The sequence below is a fragment of the Anopheles arabiensis genome, chromosome 2, assembly GCF_016920715.1.
Source record: "Anopheles arabiensis isolate DONGOLA chromosome 2, AaraD3, whole genome shotgun sequence".
Lineage (NCBI taxonomy): Eukaryota > Metazoa > Arthropoda > Insecta > Diptera > Culicidae > Anopheles > Anopheles arabiensis.
Window position 1 is genome coordinate 83015622 of NC_053517.1, and position 11486 is coordinate 83027107.

Consider the following 11486-nt stretch of genomic DNA (forward strand, 5'->3'; position numbering starts at 1 on the left):
TGGTGCAATAATTGTAGATATTTCCGGTCTGTATCGATTCTTAGCCATGTTTGCGCCTTCCTTCACAGGTTCTTGTGCCGAAGCAACGCCGTTCAATGCTCATTCCTTTTTAGCGCATGTACGAAGAAACGCACACACCGCAAAGAGTTTAGCCATCGAAGGACATTGGCTGCTTTTGTCTGTTTCCTTACCCACCACTACCACCACCAGCAGCAGCAAGTTTGTTTCAAGATGCTGGCTAGACGGAAGAAGCAAGATCAAGTTTCTACGCCCGCCAAGCGCAACGATCGTGAGAAGGAATGTACGAGAGACACGGTGTGACACTCGAGATCTCTGGGCGGTTTTGCAGCAGAGCATACATTACTTTTCAAGCCGTTCCATGTAAATCCCCATTTTTACTGCAAAAAAGGTGCAATTGTTGTACAATTAATTATTTAAATAATTAAGCCTTTCTACTCGGATACAGGGGTTTCCAGGTCATTTTCGAATTCGAAAACACTGTTTTTTACCACGTGCAATATGTTATTCCACATCACTCTGATATTTCATTTCCATCATAATATTGTTTAATTCTTCAGCATGATTTTCAACACTTCAACGGTCTATGCGTGATGAGATAAGGCATCAAACCCCGGTGAAAAAACGATGGTAATATACTTTTGAAGTGTTGAAAATCATACTGAAGGAATTAAAAATTACAGGGTTTTCCAAGTTTGACTTCCGAATGTGAATTTCGTTATTCACCTCCTCGAAGAAGTTTTTCAAAAGCAGTCAAATGTTGTATTTGCATCACAATAAAGTTTCAGTTCTTCCACATGATTTTCAACACGTCTTAAGCTGGATTGAGTTTGACAGTTATTTGTGATGTGTTGAAAATCATGTGTAAGAACTGAAATTTTATAGTGATGCCAGTACAATATGTGACAGCTGTTGAAAAACATCTTGCAGGTGGAGAATAATGATGTTAACATTTGAATGTGACTTGCAAAACCCTGTAAAACCCAGTGTACAGGATCGTCAATTGCAACGTTTAAGCTCTCGATCGAATCCACCAGCCAGTGAAACCAGATGCCCGATACGATCGCGGTGGGAACACAACCCTTTTCTGGTCCGGGGGGGACATGCGTTGTCTCGCCATTTTACACACCCCGGGTTCGCTGCTGCACCGGACGGATTTCATTGACTTTTGCCGTTTCTTGTGTGCGAATTAATTCTTTGTTTCTTTTCGCGCGACATTCGCCAAGGGGCCTAGGGTTCTCTCCTGCCAAACACTCCGTACACTCCTCTCGTGTACTCTCCCCGTTGTGTAGGTTTTAGGTCGCATCTATTGGAATGTAGTCCGGACGTGACTTTGCACACAAGCACACACACACGCAGGGAAGAAGTTTTCGCGCAAAACGGAGAGGAATTAGCAAGTGCAAAATCGAAGTATCGCTTTGTCCTAAAATCACACTTTCGCAGAATGTTAATATCATTTCATCGGAAGCTATTTTACAAAGCCTTCTCTTGGCTAGCCCATTTATTGTGCAAAACTTTGCTAAGCGCGCGATAAGATTATCTTTTACCTACAAAAACTGATACCACCGGTGGGGCGGGGGGTATAAATCGGAAACAAAAACCACTGTAAAAGGGGCTTGGGACAATCGGTACCGCGCTTTGTGGTCGGTGCAGCTTATCACCAAAGGCGCTGAGCCAAAGGTTTGCGATAAGTTAGCGAGAAAGGAAATGAGAGCACCCTACAGTAACAGGTTGAAAATGGTGGTGGCTACAGGGGATAACAAAAAAAGACCCACCACCCACACTCACTGTAGTGTTGTGTTGAGATAAAACAATGCACGCACACGCTCGTTAATTTCAAACTTGCCCTCAATAATGGTAAAAACAGTGAGGCAAACGTTTTGCAACGGATTAGAGATGGTTTTTGGCCCTTACTAAAGCCTTATCAGAATGCGGGGAGGGAGGAAAATGGCATTTCCACGCAACATGCACGTAAAATAGTGATTATTGAACGGGAAAAAAACTGCACTTCACACGTGACTGTATAACAATCAACCGCTCCAAAAACCTTCTCCTGCTTCCAAGGTTTATCAATTAGCACCGATGGCATGCTGGCCAAGTCGTCGTACATCGCATAAATTCGATTAAAAATGGAAACGACCAACAGACGCAGGTAGAGCAACGGACATCGATTGCAACAAAAAAACCACAACATCCCCAAGAGACATTTGGCTTCGGGGCACAGACCACCACATCATGCCTGTCGGGCGTGTGTCGTTTGGGGCCAACCTTTGTTTTTTTTTCTTTTTTGGGCGCAACCTTGAAACGTGGCCTCTCTCTCTCTCCCTCTGTCGGGGGGAGGCGGATGAAGAGTGATTCGAATATTTATGGACAAATTTTGGTTTTTGAAGCTGGTCCACCCACGGCCAGAGCTGTGGTGAAGTGGGAGCTGGCATGTGTGGGTCCATAAAAGACCGCCAACAGCACCACCACCACTACTACTAGAAAGAAGCATCCAATTAGAAGGATGAGAAACGAGTGCAATAAAAGAAGAAAAAGAAGAAGAGGAAAATATGAATATTATTTTTGTATTCCCATTTTTTTCTGCTAAATCATAGATTTTAAGTGAGTGTATGTGTTTGTCTGTTTGAGTCACGGTGTCACTTACCTTCTTTAGCGGCTTTCGTGTTGTTCGGTGGCACCGTGTTACCGTTTCCGCTGCCAAATCCGCCACTGCCACCACCGCCGCCCGCGCCTCCGCCCACGCTCCCGCTGCCACTTAATCCCACCACCCCGCTCATCATCACTCTTACCACACACACACGCACGCACGCACACCTACCCACGCACCGGTGTGTACCGGACCACCACTACCGCACGCACAAACACACACACACGCCGGGTTTGGGTGTGGGGGATTGATTTTTTATCTACGCTTTACAACTTTTACACAACTATATTACGATGCACACACACCCCCACCAACACCTTCCTCCCGGTTTCCCTTTACGAACGGCTTCTTCTTCTTGTGTGTGGGTGGTTAAGGTTAATTCTCACCGTTTCCCTTTTTTTGTTGTGAATTATTTATTTTTCACCTTCAAATACACTCACACACACACCTACAATTACTAAAAACACAACAACGACAGCCAACAACGGAAAACACACACACGCGCGCGAGCACTTTTTGTTGTTGTGTTGTTGTTGCAATTGGGTTGAAACAATCGCGCGAAAGCGTTACCACACCACACACACGCACACCTGTTTACACGGCACTGTGACAAAAAGGAGATGGAGAAAGAACAATCAGCAATAATTAAAGAGCCCTTTTTTGGAGGGGGGGATACTCAATATCCGTCACACAACACACGTACAACCCACACACACACAGCATCGCAACAACATTGATTCCTAAATTCCGACACTCTGCCTGCACACACTGCGAAGCCTACGCGCTTGTTCTACTGCGAGCAAAGGGCGGTGAGTCACTCACACACACACCTGGCGAACAAAACACACGCGGCGGGAGGGAAAGAGAGCGAATGCCGTGGAAAGGACTCGAAGCAAAAGGACGTGTGCAGGACACACACACACACGCGCGCGCGGTCAGAGCAATCCAGCAACAACTAGCACCAGCTCACCCCGGATAGATCTCGCCCACTGCAAGGGCGCTTCGTTTTTGACAGGTTGGTTACGCGCGCTCTCTCGCTCACTCACACTATCTCTCTCTTTCTCTCAAACGCGATGGCTGCTCTGTTGTAGGGCGCTGGTGCTGCTGCTTGCAAGAAAAGCAAAACAAAACACCAGAGCGGTGCTGCTGCACACACCGATACACTTCTTGTGTGATGTTTTCCTTCTATGCTCTAATATGGACCCGTATGTGCGTGTGTATGTGTATGTGCCACTACAGCACGCAGAAAATGAGCGACGTCGTGGTGGCGGCCGTCATCATCCTCCAAAAAAAAACACAATATTCGCCCATTTCTTGGATCCCTTTCTTTTACTGCCGCGCTGCTCGGTATGTCCCCGTGGCTATGCTGGTGTCTCGTCCTCTCGTTCTCTCTCTCTCTTTCTTTAGCACACACACACACACTCACCACGGCACACCATCACAACCTTGGCATGCTAGTGCACTTTGCTATTTCTTTCGCTTCTTGCTCTTGCACCGTCCGTGCCTCAACTAGCTGATCGAACCTGTCCTGCCCTGAATGCCTTTTCTTCCTGACTTGAGCTCTTCTCCTCTTCTTTACGGCCTCCACGCGAAAACCATGTGTGTGTGCTCTTCTTTTCCTTCCCACAGCCTGCTGCAGATGGTTGCCCTGCGAGCTTCCCCACGCGATGGGTTCCGTTCCCGGCGACGGTGTGCCCTTCCACATTCCTCCCTTCCGCTTCACCATACACCCCAAACACACACACACATATACACAGAGAAATGGTGCCGGGTGGCGAGTTCGATCGATCACCTGACCTATCGCACACCGGTGTGTAATATGTTGCGTTACATATATCTTTCTCATGCTGCCCTTCTATTCCAGGTCAACCCCCCAAAAAAAGGCACAGAGTGGACATTCCACACATACATGCACACACACACAGTTTCCAGGGAAGACCAAAATTTCCGGTTCCCGATCGGGGCACTGTCGGGGGGTCGCACACACTCTTGCACGGCTACCGATGCACGACGACGTCCACCACCGAAGCGGTTCCAATCCACTTGCCATTTGCTGGGGGGGGCGGCGAGGGAGCGTTCGATCGTAACTGTAGCAGATGATAGTTCCCCGCATCCACACTCACCCCCTCCCTGAACACTGAGGAGCGGAAGATCTTTCGCTCACAGGATTCACAAGGAGAGCGATGGCCACACACACACACACACGCACTCAGGTGAGGAGACACAGACCTGCCACTGGATATTGTGCGGAACTTTGCGTTTGCTGCTGCTGATGCTGCTGTTGTTGTTGTTGCTGGAACGCAGCGTGTCGTTGTCGTCACTGGACCCGCACGGACACAGGACACACAGCACTCACAAACACACACACCTTGAACGCGGCACGCTGCTGCCTGGACGCTGCCTCACCGTGCGGCAGCCGAGATTTATTCTGCGCTTCCTCGTTCGGTGGATACAACCCAAAAAAATAATAATACCAAATGTTCCTGTTTCCCCCATCAAACTACAACAAACCGACCTCGCTTATCCGTCCCGGACATTGGCAGCGGCACGGATTAGCGGCGCTTCGCGAACCGCGCACCGCACACTGCCCGTACAACAAATTACTGCAGTTGGCAGAGCTCGCGAGACCGCTCCAGATCGGTACGATTTTCACTCGGGCTGGCGAGCGTTTTTGAAAGGCGGAATTAAAGTCCATATAAGGTACAGGTCGATGTGGACTTAGGCTGGTGGCAACGCTTTTTTGCATGGGATTTCATCGGACGACCTGTCAAATTTTTACATGGGATTTGACAGATAGCGTCGGACGACGAATCATATGTCCGACATTATCTATCAAATCCAAGGTGTTATAAATTACAAGGTGAAGTTGTTCAGAGCAAAATGACATTTCACGACTTGACATATCTCTTCCGAGGGCTCCGGTATAAAAATCGGAGAGGGCTGGTGCGGGGTAATGAAATTTGTATGCAGAGAGTGACAGATGTCCCCCACAATGTCGCCCAGCAAAAGCGAGAAAAATCAACCTTCTAAATACATTATCCTTAATCAAATCCCATATAAATTTCGTCCCACAAAATTGCATCAGATGAGCGTTGCCACCTCCCTTAAATATTTGACGTAAAAGAAGGCTCAGGATGACAGTTGCTTCGTCCAGTTCTTTTGTGTACTTTTTGTGTCGGATGGTGCATGCCGTTCATAAATTTTGGGTCTTTCTTCCTACACCATCTTTAATACGATTTTTTGTGGTGTTATTTAAAGTGTAATAATTATTTATGAGTACCATACACCGCGAAAACACCCAAAAAACTTTTTTATTTTGAAGAATGTGGCACAAAGAAAATATTTATTTTTAAGCTAAACCCGTGTGTTTGGTTCAATTTTTCTCTGGGAGAACACATTCTTGACTCAATTTAATTAAAAACGACAAAAAGCACCACAAAAAGTAAAACTAGTTGCGAAATTGACACCCCGATTAATTCAAGGTTTTATGCGTGCGTGTAGAAATAAACGAGGCAACTGTCCAATCTTTGTGTTAGTGCAAAAAAGGGCTATGCATTGTGGGCTATGTATCCTACATGGAATTTGGGCGGAATGACACTTTTTGATGTTTTCAGTGAGGGTTTTTGAGGGTTCAAGATGGACGCCAGGTGAGCAAAGAACGGGTATAGAAAGTAGAGAGCGAGATGCAGCGATTTGTTTACCACCTCAAATGTCACCAGCAAATGAAGATTGTACATAAAAGGATCAGCTGATTCAATAGCGGAACATGTACGAGCAAGTGAGACGATGGAGCAAAGATGCAAATATGACACGCACATGAAATGAATGAAGGTGAGGTGGAGAGAGTGGTTGAGTTTTTTTTTGTTTGCCATTTAATTTTGTCCACCAACACAGTCGCACACCATCGCTAGCTTTTCGGCAGGCGGTCTTGAACCCTCAAAAAGCCTCACTCCAAACGTCAAAAACCGTCATTCCGCCGTTCAAAAACGCTCGCCAGCACGAGGGAAAATCGCACCGATTTGGAGCGATCTCGCGAGCTCACAAACTGCAGTAATTTGTTGTACGGGTAGCTGACAGCTGCAGGTTCATACTGTCGCTTCCAGTACTTGCTAACCGTTTTTGTAACGTTCATTTTCAAATCGCTTATAGTTGTTTTATTTATTTTATACTTTTAGTTTCCTTTTCGCTACGTTATTTAAAGTTTCTTAGCCTAATGCTGCTTCCTGTTAGAGCGTCAAGTCGAGCGTCGTCGGATTGCTGTCCCGGCTGGAGCTGTCGGCCGAGCTGAGCGTTTCCTGCGTTTCCTCCCGTATCACCCGCACAATGTTGGGATCCTTCTTGTCCTTGCCCTTGTCCCGGTCGCGATCACCCCCGCCCCGCTCCTTATCCTTCTCCCGGTCCCGCTCCCGGTCCTTGTCCTTGTTGTGCTTGTGTTTGTGCTTGTGCTTATGCTTCTTCTTATCCTTCTTTTTCTTTTTCTGTAAAACAAAAGCATATTTGTTACATTTGCTCTGAAAAAAAAAATTCAATCGGCCCCAGCCCGGCATGCTTACCTTGCTACCATCCGTCTTGGAGCTGTTCGGATCGACCGCTGCGGAAGATTCGTTTGCCATTCCCGCCTTGCCGAACATGCCCGGCTCGAAGCCGGTCGGCCCGCCCGCTCCCTTCGAGCTGCCCATGCTAATGCCCGGCAGCGAGATCGAGTTGTCGGAGTAGAACTCTGCCTTGATCTTCTTCGTCGGCGGTTCCTTCTCGAGCACACCGGACGGCGGATCGTTGTCGTCCAGATCGATAACCTCCTCCTTCACCTGCTCCATCGACTTGTTGCCCGTCTCGCCGGCCTCCTTCTTGATGCTGGCCTCGACCGTCTCGATGATGCGCTGGTTTTCCCGCGCCACCCGCTCATTGTCCTCTTGCTCCTCCCGCGCGCGGCTCTCCGCATCGTCGTACGGTGAGCCGTCGCGGCTGCGCGGTATCATCACCTTCGTGTCGCCGATCTCGATCATATCGAACGATTCCTTCACGTCGGCCGGCTCGGGTGTGGCGGACCGATCGCGCTTCGGGATCGTGTACGGCGCGAGGGGCATCGCGTCGTCCGGGGCAGGGGAGCTACGCCGGCTGCCACCCCGATCGGAGTAGCCGAAGCCGGACGAAGGTTTCTGGGCGCGCAGAATCGACCCAAGCTCCTGGTTGGACAGGCAGGCCGGCATTCGCACACCGTACAGCGTGTAGTAGAGATCGACCATATCGCACCGGAGCCGTGTGTCGTGCGAGAGCTTCGAACTAAGAAAAAAGGAAGAATTAATGTCACTCACGTGCTTCAATATCGTGCCTTTTTGTTCTTCAACTTACTTCATATTTTCCCAAATGCGCAGCGCAAGCGCTTCCCGGTCCAGACGGTGCCGGTTCGATTTATCGAACGGCAGTGCCTCGATCATACAACGGCCGAGCTGATGGCGAGCCATCGGGTCGGGATCCGTCTCGAGCAGCTCCATCAGATGCTCCAGATCCTCCCACCGGCCATCGATCTTGACGTAATCGACCAAACACTCCATCGCGGCCAGACGCACATCGATGTACTGGCCGTAGGCGGCGTAGCTGCGATAGATCTTCGGGTTCGTCGGTAGATGGCCACACTTTTGCAGCTTGCGGATCACCTTCAGGCACGCGATCGACACGGTGTACTTGTACGATGGTAGGTGCTTCTCCAGATTAAGAATTCTCGTCACTTCTTCCAGCACCAGCCTTCAAAAAAGGGAAACAAATTGGTTGAATTAATGAACCTTCTTTGACCGCGGAATGGACATGCCAGCTGCTTACTTGGCATCTTGCGACAGATTCTCCGACGAAAGCGCCCGTCCCTGATGCACCACCGAGATGACCGGCGTGATCGTGTTGCCCAGCGCCTCGACCAGCGCCGCCCGGTAGTAGTTGTCCGAGTAGTGGTTCTTCGAATTGTCGTTGTACTTGAACAGATCGAGCAGGAACCGGATCACCTCGGGCGGACAGATGCCATGGGCCGTCCGCAGGCCCGCCATCGCCACCGGGATCGTCTTCTGCAGGAAGTAATGCTGAAAGTTGGTAAAGTTGTTCTGCCGTATGATGTGCGGCGCGCTGAACGAGCCGAAAAACTTCTTAAAGATCGTGAGCATCGCGGGCGGTCCCTGCCACGACGTGACCATGGCGTTCGCGACCTTCGTCAGGCAGATGGCCGCCTGACAGCGGACCTCGTAAAACACCCGCTCGCTTTCGATCGTGTCGGTCAGGGCGAGGCGTGTCTGTGGCGTGGCGTACTTTTCCAGGGCTTTAATCGCCTCCAGCTGAGCCGTTACGTCGCGTTCGTGGCGCAGCTGAAACTGCCACTGGAAGTCGGGCTGCTCGATGTTGACGGAGCGTAGCAGCGTCATTTCCGGATCGAGCCGTATCCACAGGACGGGAGATTCACTGAAAAAGAGGTAGAGAGGAATTATTGCATTCAGGAAGCGAATATGCTCTGCACGCCCACACTTACGCCATCGGAGACAGATCCATGTCCACCTCCTCCCCCGTGCAGAGTGGAATCTTTTTCTTCTTATTGCGCCGGCTCTTCGAGTGGCACGTAATGTCCGACTTGACGATGATGTTCTCGATCTGCAGCGTGTGCTTAAACGTACCGTCGAGCTCCTGCAGCTGAATCAGCAGCGGACCAACGTACTTCCGCACCCCGCGCTGGTTCACACAGTCCTGCCGAATTTCCAGCTCGATCGTGTTACGCTTCGAGTTAAACACCGACGTCATCGTAAACTTGGCATGCCCGCCCGTCCGCACCCACTGATCGATAAACACCGACATGTCCTTGCCCGTCACCGTGAAGATCGCCTTCGAGAAGACGTTCGTCGAGATCAGCATGTGGCCCCACAGCCCGCTGCCAATCTTCGTGCCGGCCGCGTTCGAAGCCAGCGCCAGCTGCTTGTTGAACACCTGCAGCAGCAGCTCCTGCCCGATCCGGTGCTCCAGCATCCGTATGACCAGGTGCGACTTCTTGCGCATCAGCTCAATGTACTTCGGCGACATCGTGTGCAGATTCTTGATGGGGAAGTAGAACGGGTTGTCGTTGTACGCTTTCTGCGGCGCGGCCGGCGAGTTGTTGATGGCCGACACGGCGGGCGGTGCCGGCGCCTGGCTACAGTCCAGTATGATGCCCCCGTACTTCTCCTCGTACCGCACCACCTCGTCCAGCTCGTCCCGGATCCAGCTGCGGTACGCATTGTTGCCGAAGCACTTCTTCGAATTCAGCCCGCACAGGTACTCGGCAATGCCGCGCGCCAACCACGCATCCGACCAGTTTTCCATCGTGATGAAGCAGCCGAAGAACTGCTCCGCGATCGCTTTCGACATCACCTTGCGCGAGTGGAACGTCTGATCGATGATCGCGATCGAGTGGAGCAGATGCGTCGACAGCAGCGTCATCGTCGCGTACGCATTGCACTCGTTATCGATCTCGTCCACAAACACCTGCTTGTAGCAGGAGAAGGGATAGCGCGTCGACAGCGCCTCCTCGTAGAACTCGAACGCCTCGTGCAGGTAGCGCACCGTGTTCTTCAGCAGCGGCATCAGCTGCGGCAGGCAGAAGTGCGTCACCTCGTGCATGTGCGGATCGACGAAGATTTCGAACGGCCCGACCGCCAGCGCAATGTTTGGGGCGCAAACCGGCACCGACACCACGTAGTGGTACGTTTTGCGCTGCAAGTCTGGTGTCATGACCACCTCCACCAGCTCCCCACACGACACCGCCGTCATCGTTTTGTCCACGGTAAACTCCAGCTTCCAGGTGCACGGTTCCGCGTAGCTGTCGATGCAGGGGAACCACATGCGCGACGAGTTCTCGTGCCCGTAGGTGAACATGTGCGCCGCCCGCTCTTCCATCGTACCCTCGCCCTCCGGGATGACAAAGTGCACGCCGCCCGGCGGATCTTCGAGCGAAAACTCGATCCCGATGCGGACGCCGCGACCCTCCGAGATCAAGTGCTTCGCTTCCGGCGGCACCACGATCACCAGCTCGCCCTTGTTCTCGTCCGCGTCCGTTTGCCGGGCCACGTCCAGGTGGCTTTTGGAGAAAAACTCCAGCGACTTGTTCTTCGTCTCGCCCTGGCAAATGTCCTGGAACGGGTCGAAGTAGTGCATCTCCGCCTCATAGCTGTCGTCGAGGATGACGCGATAGATGCGGCACTGGCGGCAGTTCAGCCGTATCACCGGCAGCCAATCGCTCGTTGGCACAATCAGCAGCTCCACGAAGCCGATGATGCTCTTCCGCTCGAAGTTGATACCGGTCAGGCTTAGGATTTGGTGCGCTGTAATGAGAGGAAGGGGCAAGGGAGGAGAAGAAGCCAAACACGATTACACAAAACAGCACAGCAAAACACGTGCACATGCCAACTGATGATACTTATAGTTTGAACGGGCGGGGCGTCGCCTCAGAGCCCTCTTTCTTCATTTTTAAGGGCGTTTATCTGGTTCCTGGGCACGCAAACATTTGCACATCGCCGCCGCGTATTGCTTTGCTCCGATGTGAACGCGTTTGTTTATTTGTTTGCAATGTTTGCTAAAAGACCAGGTACGTCCATGCTGTCATTTCCTTGTTGACAGCTTCTCGCGTTGATTGCCCTTGACAGCTGAGAGCAACGAACAAATCATAATTTGAAATGGGCAAATTACGCAAAAATAGGGGAAAAATACGTTATTTAACAGTATTTATTCGAATTTTACGAAAATAGTTCATAAAATTGTGCTATCGAGTTATTTTCTTTAACTTTTTCCCGATTTTTTTTCACAAAATCAA

At 50.6% G+C, this 11486-nt stretch overlaps 2 protein-coding genes across 5 annotated transcripts in view; both read right to left on the bottom strand.

The window, feature by feature from the left end:
* The window catches only part of LOC120897374 (cyclin-dependent kinase 14), a 137767-nt gene extending 132590 nt beyond the window's left edge, over positions 1 to 5177 (bottom strand). Inside the window, exons 1-2 of one of the 4 annotated variants that reach the window (XM_040302216.1) lie at positions 5037 to 5177; positions 2666 to 3272 (exon numbers count right to left, since the gene is read on the bottom strand). In XM_040302216.1, the coding sequence (XP_040158150.1) occupies positions 2666 to 2801 (136 nt within the window). In that variant the 5' untranslated portion in view covers positions 2802 to 3272; positions 5037 to 5177. Of the gene's footprint in view, positions 1 to 2665; positions 3273 to 4897 lie in introns of all 4 variants that reach the window. The other 3 variants (XM_040302215.1, XM_040302219.1, XM_040302217.1) reach the window with 3 other exon arrangements.
* Positions 5178 to 6795: 1618 nt separating this feature from the next.
* LOC120895655 (transcription initiation factor TFIID subunit 2) lies at positions 6796 to 11236 on the bottom strand. The gene is made up of 6 exons (XM_040299184.1): positions 11098 to 11236; positions 9180 to 11000; positions 8489 to 9112; positions 8021 to 8413; positions 7222 to 7951; positions 6796 to 7146 (listed from the first exon to the last, which is right to left on the bottom strand). Exons 1-6 carry the CDS (start codon positions 11139 to 11141, stop codon positions 6895 to 6897), a joined length of 3864 nt encoding a protein of 1287 aa, XP_040155118.1. The 5' UTR covers positions 11142 to 11236; the 3' UTR covers positions 6796 to 6894.
* Positions 11237 to 11486: the final 250 nt, after the last annotated feature.